Source organism: Mollisia scopiformis (genome assembly GCF_001500285.1).
Source record: "Mollisia scopiformis unplaced genomic scaffold LY89scaffold_9, whole genome shotgun sequence".
In the NCBI taxonomy this organism is placed as follows: Eukaryota; Fungi; Ascomycota; class Leotiomycetes; order Helotiales; family Mollisiaceae; genus Mollisia; species Mollisia scopiformis.
Window position 1 is genome coordinate 951,257 of NW_017263589.1, and position 18,267 is coordinate 969,523.

The following is an 18,267-nucleotide window of genomic DNA, read 5'->3' on the forward strand; positions in this document are numbered from 1 at the left end:
TATTGTGTCGATTATGCTTGGGCTTGATAGTATTTCAAACATGCCATCATTCTTCAACCACCTGCGAGGTGGTCGCGATGCACTCCTTCATGGACGCGCATCGGATGAATCCTCACCACCTGATTCGAAATCATCTGAGCAGGGCAAGATCATCGCTCAAGATCAAACAGTAGAGCCGGCTATTCTCGAAGGTAACTTATCCAAATCCTCCTGATCTTAAAAAGCCAAGACCTCACGAACTTCAGGAAATGTCGACAACTACACAACCAGCGAGTCGCGTCGACAGATTGGATGGATCTCAGCCGTATTCCTAATCTTCAACCGCATGGTCGGTACAGGTATCTTCGCAACACCAAGCGAGATCCTCAGTCTCTCTGGCTCCGTCGGATTGGCCCTTTTCATGTGGGTTGTTGGTATGCTCATCTGCTTCGCGGGAATGCTAGTCTACATGGAGTTTGGTACCGGTATCCCGAGAAACGGAGGCGAGAAGAATTATCTCGAGTATGTGTACAGGAAACCAAAGTTCTTAGTCACTGCCATGTATGCGGGTTATGTGGTCTTGCTTGGTTGGGCAGGGTCGAATTCCGTCATTTTTGGGGAGTATATCCTCAATGCAGCGCAGGTGGAGGTTAACAGATGGAATCAGAGAGGTATCGGACTTGCATGCATCACCACAGCGTTCTTGATCCACGGACTTGCTCTGAATTGGGGCCTGAGATTACAGAACTTCCTTGGGATTGTGAAGCTATTGATCCTTGCTTTGATCATCATTTCTGGATTCGTAAGCTTCTTCACTTACTTTTCGAACGCCATGGCTAATCGTTGTGTTAGGTTGCCTTGGGAGGACATCTTCAAATTGAAAAACCTGACAACTTCAGCAATGCATTTGCTGGAACCACTGGAAGCGCGTGAGTTCTTCTCCTTTCTCTGCATGCCAGTTTCCGTCGCTGATCAACACGTAGGTATGGTGTCGTGACTGCATTGTACAACGTAATCTGGAGTTACATCGGTTACAGCAACGCAAATTATGCTCTATCCGAAACCAAAGACGCCGTTCGTACACTCAAGAAAGCTGCTCCAGCTGCAATTATCCTTGTTTCAATACTTTACATGCTGGTCAACGTAAGTCAAACTGCTAGATACTCATAGAAACTAAAAGACTGACTCGATTTGCAGATCGCTTATTTTGCTGCTGTTCCAAAGGCCGACATTGTCAGCTCAGGCCGCATTTTGGCTGCATCATTCTTCCACAACATGTTCGGTCCACGTGCCGAGCGAGTCTTGTCGGTATTCGTTGCGCTGTCCGCCTTTGGAAATGTTCTGAGTGTGATTTTCTCTCAAGGTCGACGTAAGTCTTCTCTCCCTCCCTTCTTTACACATATCTGACTTAGAATAGTGGTGCAAGAAATCGGACGGGAGGGTATACTGCCGTTCTCCAAGCTCTGGGCAAGCAATAAACCAAGAAACGCTCCGTTCATGGGACTCTTCGAGCACTGGCTCGTTTCAGTCATCATTATGCTTGCTCCACCACCAGGAGATGCGTACAACTTCTTGCTCAAGTAAGTCTAATCATCCAGATATCGACACAGATCGTCACTAATATAACTTTCAAGTGTCATTTCATATCCTCTAGCCGTCGTCAACGTCTTCGTCGCTGGTGGTCTCATCCATCTCTACCTGCGTCCCTTCTCCATACATCGCAACCCGACAACATGGGCACCACCTTTCCGCGCCACTCTACCAATCGCCATTTTCTTCCTGTTGTCAAACATTTACCTCGTAGTCGCACCTTTCGTCCCACCTTCTGCGGGGCAAAATGTTTACGAACATCTACCCTACTATCTGCATTGCGTAGTCGGAATTGGGATTCTGCTCGCGGGAGCGGTGTACTGGTCGATCTGGGCCATTATATTGCCTAGAATTGGTGGGTATGACTTGATCAGGGAGAGTAAAGTGATGGATGATGGGTGGACGAGGAATGTGTTTGCGAGGAGACCAAAAACGCTATGAGTCTGCAAACTGAACAATGAGTATATTCTTCTTAAAGTTAGAACGCGAATCTAGAATTTTAATACGGATTTCTGTCTTGGGCAAGCTCGGCGTAGAAACTACCGAAAGGGGATAGCGGAGATCGCATGAGGGCTCGCCGCCGCACTCTCGCATCATAACCTAGGTAGACACTAAATGCTGACAGTAGCATCTGTTAGCTCAGAGATTGTCTTCCCTCGAAGTCGGTGCCAAGATCAGTCTCTTGAACGAAGAATCTAGGAGATACTTACAATAATTAGATTTTTTCTAGATCCGAACCTGTGTATATCTAATTGGCAGACCACGACTTTCTTTACATCCCATATTGTCGAGCCAAGAGCAGGCTCACAACAAGTATACAAGGAGCCCCAAAAGCAACCAAATAAACAATGGCAGAAGACCTCCACATCCTCATAATCGGCGCCGGAATAACCGGCCTCCTCATAGCCCAAGGTCTCAAACTCGTACATCCACCCCCCTCTCCTTCCCATCACCTCACTAAACACCCCCAGGCCGGCATCAAACACACCATCTTCGAATCCGAAATCACCCAAGGCATCCGAACCCGAGAATGGAACCTCGGAGTCCACAACGCAGACCAAGATCTCCGCTCTCTTCTCCCCTCCAATCTCTATTCCCGCCTCCGAGAAGCGTACTCGGATCCACATCACGTGGCAGGGACACAGGAGAAGACGCCGATGTATAATTCTGCCACGGGGGAGCTGTTGCATGCGATTCCGCGCCCGGATACGATCAATGTGTCGAGGAAGCGGTTGAGGAGGTTGTGTAGTGAGGGGATTGATGTGCAATATGGGAAGATGTTCACCGGTGCTAGTTTCGAGGAGGGTGGTGTGGTTGCGCATTTTATGGGAGGGGAAAGTGTGAAAGGTGATTTGTTGGTTGGGGCGGATGGGACGAGGAGTTTGGTTAGGGAGGTATTGTTGGGTGCTGAGAAGGCGACGAGGGTTTTGTGTGAGTTGGAGGTTATTACGGCGATTGCTAGGTATCGAGATCCGGAGGTGGCGAGGAGGGTGAGGAGTGGGCATCCTGAAGTGTGTTTTGGGTATCATCCTGAGGGAATGTTCAATATGATCGCAAGTAAGGTTCCTTCCTGTAATTCAGGGGATCGAAATTGACAAAGTATAGTCTCAAATGTTCCCAACCCCGAAGATCCTACGACCTGGGAATTCTACGTTGCAAACTCGGTGCTTGAAAAGTCTCCTGGAAATATAGGGAATGAAGAGATTATGGCGCAAGTCAAGAGCAAATGTCAGTACTTGGCAGAGCCTTTCAAGAGCTCGTTCATGGAGATCTCTGAGGATGCGAAGCTCTTCAATGACAAGTTGTATTATTGGGCACCACAACCTTGGGACAATCACGGTGGACGGATAACACTTGCTGGAGATTCTGCGCATCCTATGCCGCCCTGTGAGGTTCATTCCTTCACACCAGAAAATCCCGCTAACTACTCCCAGACCGTGGACAGGGATTGGCTCAAAGCATTCGTGATGTAGCAAATCTTGTGAAAGCCCTCAAGAGCCTGAAAGAGAGCAGGGCAAAAAGCGAGCTCCCTGGCCTCATCAAAGAGTATGAAGAAGAAATGATCAAACGTGGAGGAGCTGAAGTCGAAATGTCCATTCGAAGTATGAATATGGTCCACGATTGGGAAAAATTGATGCAATCACCACTCATGAAAATAGGAGGACAGAAGATATACGAGGCCCCAAAAACAGAATGAAAGAGAGAACTTGACATGAAAACATCCTTAGTCTATGGTATTGAAAGAAAGCGCCGAAAATGCAGAATACCCAACGAATCGTCTATGTTGAACTTCTCAACGTGTTCTCTAAGTTCCATATCCAATATGCCACCACGTAGTCTACCGCTCGAGTTTTGGCTTCATCCTCGCATCGTCGTATGGTTGCATGGTGCTATGCTTCATCCACTTCCTGACGCTGTCTCCCAAAGTGCTTCTCCCTTCCGAAATCTACCACTTTATCTCTCAAGCTTCGGCTTCGTATCCTTGTATATTTGCCTTACGGCATCACAGAACTTAACCAGGTCTGCTCTATGCCACGGCATAGCGTGGTGATAATCGATATCCATCGACTTAACCGAGTTTGGGTCATAGTACGTTTTCATCTGCTTCTTCCCATTCTCATACTGAGCATCTTTGGTACCATGAAGATGAAAAGTCGGAGTATTGATCACTCCATCATCCTCAGCCACTGTTCTCACAATTAGCCTCATCTCACCTCATCCCCAGCTACCACGTGACTAGTATGAAATATGTCCCGGAACTTACTGTACGAGATATCAGACACCATAGGAGGACCAGCACCCATACACAGAACCCCAAACTGGAAATCAATATCCCCCTCCGCCTTCGGCAACCCCAACTCCTTCCTCCTCTGCTGATCCAAAAGCAGTCCTCCCACAATCCTCGAACCCTGACTAAACCCCATACACCCAACCCAGTCGCCTCCCCACCCCTTATCGGCAATGAGTCTCAGAACCCTCTCAATACCGCCTTCTCCCTTCCCATCCACATCCCTCCCATCCCCATTCTCGGTCCCAAGCAAGATATTGCCCTTGAACCACGTCCGATAAGGACCCCACTTCTCCGGGACAAAGAAGGGGAGCACGCCCGGACCGGCATCTCGATAGAACGGCGCGTCGAAGAAAACGAGCTCGAACGTGGACGCGAATTGGTCACGGACTTGCTCGCATTGCATCTCGAAGATGGCGCCTGTGGATCCGCCGCCGTGGAAGCAGGCGATGCGGGGTAGAGCTTCCATTGGGAATGACATGTTGGTGGGAAAGAATGACTTTCTTTGGGAGAGCGGTCGGTAATTTTGAAGAAGAGTGTGAAAGGAGGCGCAAATAGATGTTGTCAGTAAGAAGGAAAAGAGGTGAGGCTGGAATTGACGTTGCAGTGGATTAATACCTAACACGTGAGTAGTGGGGCGGTCCTCGGAGACCGGACTTCACATCCAGGTGGGTAGGGCTTCCGTTTCAGCTTTGCGAGATCCTACTTTTGTTGCGAAGAACACAATTGTGGTTCTACGAGATTCTGATCTTGGAGGACTTATGCTTGCATCAAGGTTAGGCTCATTGTTAAGTCTGGTTTGTCCTTGCTTTGATTGTGGTACTCCGTCTTGCTCTTTCGGTTAAATCACCAAGTCAGCCTGGCAGCTATTCTTATATATTTCGGGATTCCGACATGGCTCTTGATACAGGATGCAACTTACGAGACCGGAAATCTGAGAGCTTGATGATTTTGCTCTCACTCATGATTCATTACGATAGATTTGTTCACCATAGCCCAACGGATAACAGAATGGGGAAGTCCGAATCGTTCTTGTACCTTGTCCTCATGTCCTAGACACCCTTCTTGGAAGATGGCAACCTTGAAATCTAAGTTTCTTCTTTACTCATGTCATTGCCGGACTCAGTTTTCCGGAAAAGGATCTTGTGGCGGACATTGTGGCATAAACATCACGTGAGATCTCGGTACTTTTATTTCTCTATCATGTCGTGCGAGGCGCTGAATGTAACGATGATCTCTAGATGAGCATAGCCAAATGAAATTTCGAGCCGAGTACGAGTTCTGACGGAGATAATTCAATGCAGTTAGGTATGAATTCACCGATCACGTGTCCAAAAAGGGGCAGGTGAGACACTCGCTTCACTCATCGATGCTGTCGATACTTGCAAGTTGTAATCTAATCATCGATGATCTGACCACCAAGCAACATAGAATCTGCAGAAATAGGGAGCAAATGCATTCGAAATTGCATTTTATTTCTCCTTAAAGTAAAAGAAATGAATTATAATAATGAAATCTCAATGTGAAAACATTATGAACAAAATCATAGCTTCTTGAGACTTATGATGGAAAGGAATTACTTCGCCAGGAATAGAGTGTAGTGCTTCGTTTCACAATGACCAAAGCGAGAGGAGCCAATGAAAACAACGCTTTTCATTTTGATGTAACGTTCGCTTCTCAACCCCGCATGTTCTACCACCATCTGCCAGTTTTGTTTCATGCCCGTACTCGTGATCGAAGAAATGTATTAGAGAGAAAGAAGTTGGTAGTAACGAATCTAAGGTGCTGAGGTGATGGTTCTGCTGTTGCGTCGAAAGAGCCGTTTCTAGATGGGGAGTCGTTTGAGAATGATCGTGGGCTAATAAATTATCTTCACCAAAGTCCATCTACAAGTCAAAATAACTAGTCTAGAGTATCATTGAAGTTGCGATGCATACAAAATTTGCGCGCTTTGTTTATGATCGGGTTGGGAGCGTCTCGGGCACGCAGAATTCTACCGCAGCTGCAGAACTGTACTAGATTGTTAGGAGTTCTATCGAAACTTGGTAGGAATTTCGAGGGTTCGTATTTCTGGGCGTATCCCTCGCTTTTGGACAAGGCGCAAAGGTCCGCCGCTAATTTCTTTCGTTGCATCATGCTTATTTGTCGCTGTAGTCTTGATCAAGATTTTGACTGCTGGCTTGGGATCATCATTCTCATTCGTAGTCTTCAATCGCTTCTTCGGCCTCTCCTCCTCCGTCTCTTTCTTACATGACAGGGCAGCGATACATGAAAGCTTCATGATGTCATCGTTGAGTGTCTTGAACATAGGGTAAGGACCCAGGTAGACGACTGAACTGGCAGCAACCTTTTGAATATCGGTGACCAACGATGGAATTCTACTCTTTTTGAGGAATTGATCGAGCTTGTGTCTGTGTTGTGCAAAGTCTTCGAATGCAGCTTTCAAAGAGTAGCGTAAGAAAGATTTGATGATCGGCTCAATGTCTGGCAGTTCGACCTTTCCGCGAGTCCAATCAACGGCTCGAAGAATATTCTCATAGGTGACTTGATCTCCCGTGCATGAGCTTGTCTCGGCTGACAAGAAATCAAATTCAAGTTGGGTCGATAGGAGTCCGGACGTGATGACCTTATGGAAATGGTGAAGGACGTAACGCTGTTCATGGCGACGGTTTGCTATATTCTCGCAGATAGATATCAGACCTTGTGAATTTGCGGACTCCAGCCCTTTTTCGATTTGATCCAAGTCCGACAGCTTCCATTGGCTGAGAACATGCTGAAGAGTCACCCTGAGTTCCGAGACCGCGCGAAGATCTTGCTGCATAATAGATACTACTTCAGATAGCATGACTCGCTTCATGAACTGAATATCACTCTCGAGCCGATCGGCTTTGTCTCCAGCCGCTTGGGCTTGAGCCCCGAAGATTTCAATGATTTCGCAGACAGTAGGTCTCGAATGATATGTGAAATTTTGGAAGTTCCTGGCATTTTCGTTGGAAAGGGTGGTCTTCAGGAAGAAAGCTTCAATGAAGGCGGCAAATGCGTTGAGTTGTTCCGATGCGACCTCAAGAAGCCTGAAATTCTCCCGGACTTGTGCCAACATTGTTCGTGTACCTTCTTTATCCTCCATTTTGAGAAGAGGTCGTCGTTGCTCGTTGGTGGGTCAAGCTCGAAAGAAAAATGAAAGATTTAAAGAATTTCGACGAAGGTTCTGCTGAGAACTTGAGCAAAAGTTAGCGAGTACAGCCTCACCTTCTCGAAGGAACTCACATTCAACCAGCTATTTTGTGTCTCAAGAAAGGTTCTCGACTTCAGTATCCAGCAGACTGCAAAAGTAAAAGAAGTCTTGTAGTCGAGAATCAAGTATCGAAGTCGCAGTAACTTGATCAAAGGTCTCAGGTGGAGGGTCTCTGATCTTAAACTTGAACCCCGTTGAACGTCTTTCACAAACTGAATTGGGAAGAGAGTAGTTGCGAAGCTCAGAATCGGAACTCGAAGAGTTAGCGCGGACTAGCGCTAGCCAACCTCAGTTGTCCGAGGCTGGGCAGCGGTGAAGTTTCAAAGATTGTGAAATTCAAAGCTCAGCGCCAGAAAGGCAGGAAAGAAGTTCAAGTTTGAAGTGATTTGGAAAAAGATGAAAGGAAATCATTTAAGGTCAACGCTTGGTCTCTCTTTCTTTGACTGTAAATATACTAGCATTCCTCCGCCTGTCTAATAAACTTCCCCCGCTCTCTTTCCAACATCTCCACAGGGTCTCCATCCAAGAACAGCCTCTACCAAGACGCATCATAAGTCGTATCAGTCTCCTGATAACTGGTATCCACCTCAGTAAACGAAGCAGAGTCGCTCTGTGCGTATGTATCGTCTTGAGTATATGTATCATCTTGCTGATAAGTATCAGTCTCCTGGAACGACGACGAATCGGTCTCCTGGAAGGTGTCGGTCGCTTGATAGGTGTCCGTTTCTTGGTAGGTGTCAGTTTGCTGATAGGAGTCGTCTACCTGGGTGTAGGAACTGTCTTGTTGGTATGTGTCAACCTGAGCATACGAATCTTGTTGGTATGAGGTATCAACGTAGTTGTCTTGCTGATAGGTGTCGACTTGAGTATAGTTCGTATCTACAACGGTATTGTCCACGTAGACATTGTTGTCAACGACGGTGTTGTCCACATAGGTGTTGTCTACATAGGTGCTGTCTACATAGGTGTTGTCCACATAGGTGTTGTTGTCGACCACGTAAGTATCGTTCTCGTAGTAAGTTGGCTCAACGACCTCCTTGGTTGGAGCACCACCACCACCTGGCATGAATTGCTCAAAGATAACGGGGGCAGCAACTCCGGCCGCACCACCACCCAAAAAGCTGCCGATACCTCCGTGCCCGCTAGATTGACTGGGCTGTTGCTCATAGCCACCGTACCCTGAGTAAGACCCTGAGCCTGAATGAGAATGTTGCGGTTGATGGTGCTGGTATTTTTCCTTCTCCTTCTCTTCGTGCTCGTCCCATTCATGCTTCAAGATACCACCAGCCAATAAACCTGCTCCCACACCCAGAATAGCTCCGCCTTTACCACCAACCTTGCTGGAGAGATTGCCCAAGAATCCCTTCTTGGCCTCCGGAGCTGGAGGAATCGCTGCACTGGGTGGTTGCCCATACGCTGGTTGAGCTGGATAAGGTGATTGTCCTGGGCGTGGCGGCTGTTGCTGGCCATACGGAGCTTGCGGGGGATACTTGCCAGGTTGTGGAGAACCATATGGAGGTTGTTTACCTGGCCTACCGCCTTGAGCAGGTGGTGATTGAGGCTGACCAGGATAGCCCCTAGCGCCTTGCTGACCGGGCTGCGCTCCTGGTGGGATTGGAGAGCCATAGGCAGGTTGGGATCCAGGTGTACCTTGTGGAGGACGATTCCCAGGTTGAGAGGCTTGATCGAAGTAGCCTCTAGCTGCGCCTTGACCTGCTGCACCTGGATTTGGGTTGGAATTTGGGTAACCTGCGGGAGATTGTTGAGGAGGACCACCAGACATTGGTCTTTGGTTATTGTAGCCAGCTGGTGGGGACTGGGGTTGGCTGTTGGGAGATTGAGCTGGGTTGTAGGGACTTTGTGGACCTGGGCCCCGAGTAGGAGGTTGCTGTCCCATCTGACGTTGCGCTGGGGGTGGTGATGTTGCACCGTAGGGCTGTTGAGGTTGTGAGCCTGGAGGTGCTCGACCCGCAACGTTTGGAGGCGGGGTAGACGTATAAGGAGCGGCAGGTGGAGCTCCGTATTGGGTCTGGCCCGAGGGTGCACGTTGATGGGCTTGGGCTGGAGCTGCACTTTGATACGCCGGCTGCCCATAGGGAGTTTGCTGTGGTGGTGGGCTCTGCTGATACTGGGATGGGGGAGGCGTTGAATTGTAAGGTTGATATGACCCAGAAGGCGGAGGTGCGGGGTTGTACATATTTTGTGAGGGCGACTGCGGAGTTGTCTGCCCATATGCCAATTGTTGAGCAGGCTGTTGGTACGAGTTCTGGTGCGAAATTGATACGGATGCCATCGAATTCGTCAAGGAGGCTGTGGGATCATTTTGAGGGGGAGGACTTGATGGAGGCCCTCGACCAGGGGGAAAAGCTGGTTCGGTGGGCTTCACCCCTAAATACCAGATTCGTGGTCAGTCAACGTGTTCTCCTGAATTGACAAGCTACGGCCTCCAAATAAATTTATTTAGAGGCCTAGTAACTCCACCCCTCAATGTGGAGAAGACAGGAGAGAAGAAATCATCAGTCTCCAAGATTTTGACTCACAGACAGAGGCATTGGTATAGTTGTTCTCGTAGAAGAATGTCTGATACTGAGGATCCCAATGAGCCGTCCAACCCTCAGGAACGTCTTGTTGATTCATCGGTGGAGGTGGACCTGATGGTGGAGGCATCGTGTCGATTTTGCGTGGTGAATAATTGTTAAGGTGAGAGTAATGGAAAGTCCACAAAATTCAAAACCGAGTGGAAATCGCAGTGCTATTGTACCGACGCCGACGTCGTACAGCAAGGCTGTGTTGGACTTCTTTCTCCCACTGCGAAACGAATACCCCCCTCCATAAGGCCCCAAAGTTAGAACAAAAAGAACTAAACGAGAGAAACACAGCGAATCATAGCTGATGCATCTAGGGTTCAAGTCAGCCTCGGGCTGTGGCGCCGTATCGCTGCATAATCATAAAGCCACCTGCAAGCCATAAATTGACCTGACACAAAATTTGTCCTCAGCTGTACAATCAAGCTTTGAGGGCCATTCATGTCTTGGCACAGTCCGAAGAGTTGCATGCAGCATCAGCAATGAATGTACAGCAAACGTCAAGACTCAACCGTCTGACAGCTATGGTTGTTTGATTGAGCTGACATGACCTACAATGACGGGACTACATGTGAACTACACAACCCGAAACTCCGGCTTCGAAATGTGGGTTGTTGCTCTTGCACGTAGTTCAATGCGACCCAGGAGAATTTCAACAACCCCTTTTCGAGATATTGCTTTTCTCCCGCGCGCATCCCAACGGGGGAAAGTGTGTTCAGCTTTGCGCTACACACATCGAAGCCCGATCAATGCATCAGAATCGTCTCGTCTGGCCAAAGAGAAATGCTTGGCTGAGGTTGAAATAAGACAAGTCGGGGAGATCAGAGTGAAGGATGAGAAGCTTGTTTTAGGTAGATTCCCTGTCAATCTCCCGCTCGAAGCTTTTTTGGTAGCCTAGCATCTGTGTTTGCATTGCACCTGCATGTCGCTTTTGTTGCTAATTCCGTGACGTGTCACAAGGCAGACCGCGGACCATAGTTTTGCATGGTATCTCGGTGTCGAGTTCATCGGTATTCCTAATCGACTCACAGGTTCAGCCTCAGGTTGTTGATCGCGAGATATCGGTCACTGGTATTCGGAGCTGATTGTACTTCTATTCATAAAGAGACACCGAACGAGGTACGTGGAGAAAAGAGATGGAGCTCAAGATAAGTCTGGAACCATTAAGGTTTACTTTGAGCTAATCCAAGCCAATCGGGATTGTCATCATGTGATCCGACTAACCTCTCTTCCTTCCAAAGTCTCCAAGGAAGAAGTCTCTTGTCAGTTATGCGAAGTCATATTGAACACTGGTCAGCTATAAAATGGCTTTTTTTTGAAGTGCATTGTTGTTGCAAGCAAAACAAAAGCACGTGACTTCTCCATTTCCAGACGACGGGAGAACCAAATCCCAGACATCTCTCAAGAATGTACATCTATGATCTTCATATCCATACTCATTACATGAACAGCCCTCGAAGTGATTGCTTAACCTGTTAGTTCTAGCAACAGTTCAAACAGTTTATATCAGATGATGTAGAAATCCCCGGCCAGACAGAGTCCTTCTCTTCGATTCAACCATCTCCATTTCTGTCTTCATCCCCTTCTGTATTTCAGATGGATCAAGTCCCACATTATAGCCAATGTGGGAGAAATAGCGGTATTAAGACCTTTTAAACAAGAATTACTATTAACGAGGCCTGATCTATAACATTGAAAGATGTTTCAAGATGCTGCGTTCGCAGCAAAAGCTGTGAACCTGTCTGTACGCTATATTACACAAGTGAGAGTTGTCAATGAAGGACGACCAACGATGATTCCGATACTGTACATGTCAACGATCACGCAAAACAGCCATGCGTGCCCAACATCGTATCCGCATAAGAATCCGAGGATCGACATCCTTTTAGGATAAATGAAAGCGATGAAAAGTGGAAAGGGTTGGGATTTCCAGGCCGCTGGACTGGGTAAAAATTCGCGAGCCCCTCATCTCGAGAACTGGTTCTAGACCTCCATTGGTTTGCTTGTGAAGCTCGTGATTGTTATGCTGCGCATAATTTGCATGGATGCTGCATAACCTGCACAAAGATAGCAGATTTCACTGGAGGTATAATTCCGATCCCGAAGCCGACCCAGCTTTCAATTTTTGAGTAGACGGGAAGGAAAATGAATCAACAAAATAACAGCAGATTGTATTTTTCTTGTGGGAGCAAAAGATTCTCGTCTTGAAGATGCGCAACAATTGTTTTTGATTGCGTAACCTCGGGAATCGAAAAGGATCTCACAGTCTTTGATACTGCATCTTGACTAAGCACTCCACATTTTCCCCAGGCTTCCCACGGAAAGAGCCGCTGTCCAAAGTAAGCTTATATCATTTCCAACAACATCCCTTGCACTCTTCAAATATTTAATCGCTGGTCTTACTTTCTCTCAAACTGCCGTTGGCGAAAAGGATGAGAACCATGACGAATAACACAATGGCAGATTCAGGCTATTGCAATGGCAGCCCCAGACGACCCAACGACGACGATAGTGGATGAAGACACCAAAGGAGGCCACCACAATCGAAGATCATCGCATTCCGAGCATGAGGTCACAGACCACGAGAAAGTGCTCTTAGCAGCCTACGAAGGTCATGACGCAGACATTCCATCGAACGAAGGCTACATCCTCGACGAACAAGGGGAATTCAAACGCAAACAATCGATCGCAGCTTCACACCGTCGAGCCTCCCTAGGCCATAATAAGAGGGACGTCGAGAAGACGAAAGCACAGGTCTCCGCCGAGGACTCAGACGAAGCGAATATTGTCTGGTGGGATGGAGACGACGATCCTCAAAATCCTCTAAACTTCAGCAAATGGCTGAAAGTCCTGAACATCACAATCGTATCTGCAATATGCTTCGTCACTCCTCTCGGCTCTTCGATGTTCGCACCAGGTGTCCCACAATTGATGACCGAATTCAGGAGCGATAATATCGAGCTGGCTAGTTTCGTAGTGTCCGTATACGTTCTGGGATTTGCGGTGGGGCCACTGTTCTTTGCGCCTTTGAGCGAGTTATATGGGAGAATGCCAGTATATCACTTGTGTAATTTGGGCTTCTTGTCTTTCACGATTGCATGTGCCCTGGCTACGAATCTGAATATGCTCATTGGGTTTAGATTCCTAGCGGGAGTGTTTGGTAGTGCTCCTTTGACTAATGGTATGCCTTCGTCCCACACTTTCAAAGCTCTTGCTAATTCTAAATGCTAGGTGGTGGAACTATTGCAGATCTTGTCACTCAAGAAAAAAGAGGTAAAGCAATGTCGGGTTTTGTCATGGGTCCAATTGTGAGTTTCTGATCTTTAGCATCCCTTGAGGTTCATATGCCACTGTTGAAGCTCAAACCAATGACGAGGTGCTAATTGTGCATCTTTAGATTGGTCCAATCATTGGTCCGGTTGCGGGTGGCTACCTTAGTCAAGCTAAGGGATGGCGATGGACATTCTGGGTGTTGGCAATGCTCTCAGGGACTTTTGGACTTCTTGGGCTAGCCTTCATGCGAGAAACATATGCTTATGCGATCCTGGATAGAAAGACTAAACGCCTTCGAAAAGAAACTGGTAACATGGAACTACGCTCAAAACTCGATTCAGGTCTTTCTGCCAAAGACTACTTCCTACACTCCATTGTTCGACCGACCAAGATGCTCTTTTACTCGCCTATTGTTCTTGGTACTGCTGTTTTTGTCGGGGTGGTTTACGGCTATCTTTATCTTTTATTCACTACTTTCACTCCGGTATTCGAGGAAACCTATCACTTTTCGTCTGGTACAGTTGGTCTGACGTTCCTGGGTCTGGGAATAGGATCTCTAGCGGGCGTTGGATTCTTCGCCTGGGCTACTGACCACGTCTTAAAAATGAGAAGAGCTGCAGAGGAGGCGACAGCTTCTGGTGAGGCTTCTGAAGGTCATGCTGGTGCGCTTCTACCAGAATTTCGATTAAAATTGCTCTTGCCAGCTTATTGTTTGATTCCCTGTGGGCTTTTCATCTACGGCGTGAGTATCCCGTCTCCTTATAATATCATCTTGCTAACAGATATAGTGGACTGCGAAGTATCACGTACACTGGATCGTCCCCATTCTTGCAACTGTCCTCATCGGCATTGGAAACATGGCTGTCTTTATGTGCATCTCGCTTTACCTCATTGACGCCTTCTCGATATATGCAGCAAGCGCTCTAGCAGCGAATACGGTCATCAGAAGTATCATGGGCGCGGTACTTCCCCTCGCCGGCCAGCAAATGTATAAAACTCTGGGTCTCGGCTGGGGAAATAGCCTGCTAGCCTTTGTTGCTCTGGGTATCCTCCCGGTTCCGTGGGCGTTCTTGCGGTGGGGCGAGAGGTTGAGAACGAGGTTTGAGATTAAGAATTTGTGAGTTTGGCATCAATGGTGGATTTATGTTGGCAAGGGCGTGTATATATTCTTCTTCGTGTATGCATTGGAGTAGGTATGTACATAACTCTAATTATTGAAGTACTAGGTTTGGATAACCAGTCATTCTTCATGTACAGAACATCATATTATGAATCCACCAAGATTCCCAAACTGTGCAGCGAATGCAACGTACAAGAAAGATGCTTTTATTGATTGCAATATTCCTCTTGCCTGTATGCTCGAAAGTCTGCGGCTTGCGGTAGGATGCGCTTCGAAATATGGACAAGTCACGTGCCTTGACCTACGCCCCTATTTTGGTCGTTCTTGGAGCTCTAGCGAGCTATCTGCATCTGCATCTGATGTGAGTGCAAGGTGCTTGTGTATGTACAATTCGTTCGCGATACTGCCTCTTCTCAGATGAAGACTTGAAACATATTTCTTCCACTTGCTTTCTGAACTGGACTCCACTTTTCATGTTGAATCCAGTCATTTCCCCAATCAAGGACCTCAGTCCAGATGAGAATACGATCATACTCCTGAGTGCTTAGGTGCTCTTCTATGACAGCAGACATGGACACCATCAGTTGCTGGCTTGTCTGTTTTTGTGATGGATTGGTTAGAATTGGAATGGTGGTTTTAATTTCGACTGCGCTGGTTTCCAGCTAGGAAGCACAAATTAAATATATAAATCTCTCTCTCGCTCACTTCTTGTTTTGTTTCCTCATGCACTGAGTACAAGTAAAAAGCATAAGATAATTCGACGCGAAAGTACGCATACTTGGAATATCACTCAACTGCACCAAGACTTAGCAACCGACCTCATACCAACCCAGACACACGGCAGATAATCAACATGGCAGCTATATCAAGCTCTACCAGCGGTCCGAGTACTACCCAGACCAATCCTCTCCCTCTGACGTTCGACCAAATAAGAAGAATAAGGTACTACAGGCTGCATGGTCAAACCCTGGACAGCGAAGACAACATCTTCGTGCCCTGCTTCAACGACAAGTACGAAGGCCGCCACGTCGGCAACGACCACCGCTTCGCCGGCGAGATGCTCAACTCCATCGTCCGCACCCAGAGAGACGAGTGGTTGTTCATCCCCTGCTCTGACCCCAACGCCCGGAACGGCGTCTTCAAGATCTTGGTTTGCGATTTGATCCGTAAGTCCTCCCCTCCCCCTTTTCACGGGACAAGGCATTGACGTTCCGACCTAGGACAACTGTATAACCCAGCCCGTAACTACAACGAAGCGCTCAAACGGGGCGCTGTGTTCGGAGCGGACAACCACCAGCGCGTTGAAGATCTTGTGTTTGGAGAAGAGAGTGCGGATGTAGCGGTCGGCGAGCCGGCCATGCCGCCGATTGTCAGGACGGAGAGTACGAGTAGGGTGGCGTTCAAGGTCACGCCCGCGGTGTGGCATTGGATTCTGCAGAATGTGGGGGATGAGTGGCAGCCGGCTTTTCAGAAGGTGTGGGAGATGAGTATGCCGAAGTTTTTGGATGAGCGTTGGACCATTTGTGAGGCGTGTAATCCGAAGGAGAGTAAGAGTGGTGAGAGGTGGACGGTGTTGCCGGAGTTGAAGCGGAGTGATCTTCTTAAGGATGATACTTGGGAGAAGTTTTATAAGGAGCATCCTGAGTTGCGTTTTTAGAGTTGGTGTATGTTCTTGTTGTTTCTTGGTTTGTGGCTTTTGAGTCTTTGATTTTTGGATGGAAATATTGTCTTTTGTAATTTGAGACATTCCGGCTTGAGTAAAGTGGGAATTTAGCAACTCGACTTCGGCCAGTTCAGGGGCTTTGTATTGTAGTATATTGACAGTATAGTATTTTTTTTACTATAGAGCCAATACCCTAATACTCGATATCTGCCGGAGAACAGCTTTGTGTGCCAAAGATGGAATGTAGATTTGGAAGATTTACACCAAGAGGAAGAGGAGCAGGAAGAGGAGCAGGAAGAGAAGGATAAGAAAAATTGCGACATGCAACAAAAAATCTCCGCGAGGCTTCACAAGGCTCCGCAAGGCTCTGGAAAGTTTTGTTGCATGTCGCAATCTGGCATGCTGCTGCTCTTCCTCTTGGTCCTCCACCACCTCCTCCTCCACCATAGCATCTCGAAAACATAAGCAAACCAAATCCTGCAATAAGATTGCTCCAAGTCCTTTTAGCTCATAATTATTATAATTATCTTAAACATGTAACTTTTTAATGTGCACCAAAGCTTTTTGTTCGGTTTAGAAATACCCTACAAATTTTTGCAATGTGTGGGAAAGGTTCCAATTGTCCCGAAAGTGTTGGCACAATGGGATAGCCAAAAGAACTGAGACTTCTTGGGACATTCGCGAAAATGAGATTGTCTGAGTTGTCCTAATGAAGAGCATACAGAGGTGTTGTAAGGTGAATGGGAGGTGCAAATGGGAATTGTAGAAACAAATGAGCTTTTCTTGGGTAAATAGGGAACTTTGCCATAACATGAGGCAAAACTAGCAATGCAAAGTATCAACCGCTTCGACCAGAGAATGCAGACTGGAAGACTTCCAGCCCACGACAGGCACAAATGAATAAACATCAAGGGCCACGCAACATAACCTATGGCACCGCTGCAGGTAGCAGGGAATGCTGAGTAGCACTTAAGCAATGGGGCAGGCAATATTACTAACTCCACCACAAATGTTCGTACATTAGTGTACCATAACACTGTTGTCTACATGATATACACTCATCTTTGCCATATACACCATCTAATCCATCTTGCCTCCCGTCAACTCTTCCGCAATCTTCTTCATACGCTTGCCCGTAATTTGTGACGGGCCAGAGTGATACTGCACGGCGGACTTCTCTGTCTTGTTGATCTCGCTCAACATATCCTGAACAGTATGTGGCGCGCCAGCCACTTCCCAAATATTGTCATTCCGGTTGTTGTGTTCAAATGGCGTATCGGTGAAGATAGCCTCAATCCTTTGGTCCAGCTGCTCCTCGGTGGTAATGAAACTCCTCGCATGCATGTAGAGAGTATGCAAAGCATCCCGTCTTGCTTCCTCTTTTTCTGTCGCTATAGCTTCTACACGTGCAGCCTTCTCAGCAATTCGTGCAGCACGATCGGGATCTGGAAGGTGTCCAGTCTGCAGTGTCGAGTTCGCAGCGGTGATGGTGGGATTGGTGAGACGGTCGTCTTCTCGTTGTGGAGCATATAGTCGGGCTTCTCTGGCTTCACTTCTTGCTCGACTTCGCCCCGCAATTATTGCATCTTCTTTCCTTTTCCGTTTGTGGAGCTCTACTAGGCCTTCACGTAGATTCGTTCGTCGTGTAGCAGCCATGCGACGCTTCCATGCTTCCAGCTCGGTCTTGGGCTCGGATTCGTGCTTTGGCTCGGGGGTAACTGCAGCAAGATACTCGCGAGAGGTTTTGTTGCCAGCTCGTCTAGGAAATAAGTTTCGGGGAGGAGGTAGAGTTCCCTTAATGTCGATTTTGGGATGTGCTTGAGGTTGAGGAGCGATTGGCACTTCGATGAACTTGGGATTCTCGGGGCCAATCGCAGTGAGAGATGGTGTGGTGGTGAAAGATCGGATAGCGATTGAGGAGTTTGGACATCGGCATCGTGATAAACAGCTCATTGAGCTGCGAGATAATGAAGGAGGCATTGCGGATGAGGCCTGATGCAAGCTGTCTCGAGGAGCAGTAGAGCTGTCGATTCT

The 18,267-nt window shown here is 47.6% G+C and overlaps 9 protein-coding genes across 9 annotated transcripts; 4 read left to right on the forward strand and 5 right to left on the reverse strand.

Annotated features, from left to right (window-relative positions):
* Positions 1–40: 40 nt before the first annotated feature.
* LY89DRAFT_696282 (amino acid transporter) lies at positions 41–2,010 on the forward strand (the record flags this gene model as incomplete). The annotated part of the gene is made up of 7 exons (XM_018216819.1): positions 41–191; positions 246–781; positions 832–908; positions 963–1,122; positions 1,177–1,348; positions 1,397–1,559; positions 1,614–2,010. 7 exons carry the CDS (start codon positions 41–43, stop codon positions 2,008–2,010), a joined length of 1,656 nt encoding a protein of 551 aa, XP_018073168.1.
* Positions 2,011–2,209: 199 nt separating this feature from the next.
* On the forward strand, positions 2,210–4,020 carry LY89DRAFT_505460 (FAD/NAD(P)-binding domain-containing protein). The gene is made up of 4 exons (XM_018208014.1): positions 2,210–2,492; positions 2,541–3,126; positions 3,175–3,456; positions 3,504–4,020. The coding sequence occupies exons 1-4, from the start codon at positions 2,418–2,420 to the stop codon at positions 3,764–3,766; spliced, it is 1,206 nt and encodes a 401-aa protein (XP_018073169.1). The 5' UTR covers positions 2,210–2,417; the 3' UTR covers positions 3,767–4,020.
* A 3-nt stretch (positions 4,021–4,023) lies between these two features.
* LY89DRAFT_732362 (uncharacterized protein) lies at positions 4,024–4,838 on the reverse strand (the record flags this gene model as incomplete). The annotated part of the gene is made up of 2 exons (XM_018219670.1): positions 4,024–4,256; positions 4,334–4,838. 2 exons carry the CDS (start codon positions 4,836–4,838, stop codon positions 4,024–4,026), a joined length of 738 nt encoding a protein of 245 aa, XP_018073170.1.
* A 1,429-nt stretch (positions 4,839–6,267) lies between these two features.
* LY89DRAFT_505447 (uncharacterized protein) lies at positions 6,268–7,830 on the reverse strand. The gene is made up of 2 exons (XM_018208013.1): positions 7,625–7,830; positions 6,268–7,575 (listed from the first exon to the last, which is right to left on the reverse strand). Exon 2 carries the CDS (start codon positions 7,482–7,484, stop codon positions 6,390–6,392), a length of 1,095 nt encoding a protein of 364 aa, XP_018073171.1. The 5' UTR covers positions 7,485–7,575; positions 7,625–7,830; the 3' UTR covers positions 6,268–6,389.
* A 141-nt stretch (positions 7,831–7,971) lies between these two features.
* On the reverse strand, positions 7,972–10,437 carry LY89DRAFT_683685 (uncharacterized protein). The gene is made up of 2 exons (XM_018214744.1): positions 10,133–10,437; positions 7,972–9,980 (listed from the first exon to the last, which is right to left on the reverse strand). The coding sequence occupies exons 1-2, from the start codon at positions 10,257–10,259 to the stop codon at positions 8,128–8,130; spliced, it is 1,980 nt and encodes a 659-aa protein (XP_018073172.1). The 5' UTR covers positions 10,260–10,437; the 3' UTR covers positions 7,972–8,127.
* A 2,046-nt stretch (positions 10,438–12,483) lies between these two features.
* Positions 12,484–14,741, forward strand: LY89DRAFT_505628 (bicyclomycin resistance protein). The gene is made up of 4 exons (XM_018208015.1): positions 12,484–13,358; positions 13,409–13,485; positions 13,575–14,192; positions 14,239–14,741. The coding sequence occupies exons 1-4, from the start codon at positions 12,656–12,658 to the stop codon at positions 14,569–14,571; spliced, it is 1,731 nt and encodes a 576-aa protein (XP_018073173.1). The 5' UTR covers positions 12,484–12,655; the 3' UTR covers positions 14,572–14,741.
* A 557-nt stretch (positions 14,742–15,298) lies between these two features.
* LY89DRAFT_780822 (uncharacterized protein) lies at positions 15,299–16,595 on the forward strand. Its single transcript, XM_018222423.1, has 2 exons — positions 15,299–15,736; positions 15,791–16,595. The coding sequence occupies exons 1-2, from the start codon at positions 15,424–15,426 to the stop codon at positions 16,225–16,227; spliced, it is 750 nt and encodes a 249-aa protein (XP_018073174.1). The 5' UTR covers positions 15,299–15,423; the 3' UTR covers positions 16,228–16,595.
* Positions 16,596–16,677: 82 nt separating this feature from the next.
* Positions 16,678–17,227, reverse strand: LY89DRAFT_505694 (uncharacterized protein). Its single transcript, XM_018208016.1, has one exon. The coding sequence runs from the start codon at positions 17,139–17,141 to the stop codon at positions 16,818–16,820; it is 324 nt and encodes a 107-aa protein (XP_018073175.1). The 5' UTR covers positions 17,142–17,227; the 3' UTR covers positions 16,678–16,817.
* Positions 17,228–17,231: 4 nt separating this feature from the next.
* On the reverse strand, positions 17,232–18,246 carry LY89DRAFT_683688 (uncharacterized protein). The gene has a single exon (XM_018214745.1). It carries the CDS (start codon positions 18,211–18,213, stop codon positions 17,314–17,316), a length of 900 nt encoding a protein of 299 aa, XP_018073176.1. The 5' UTR covers positions 18,214–18,246; the 3' UTR covers positions 17,232–17,313.
* Positions 18,247–18,267: the final 21 nt, after the last annotated feature.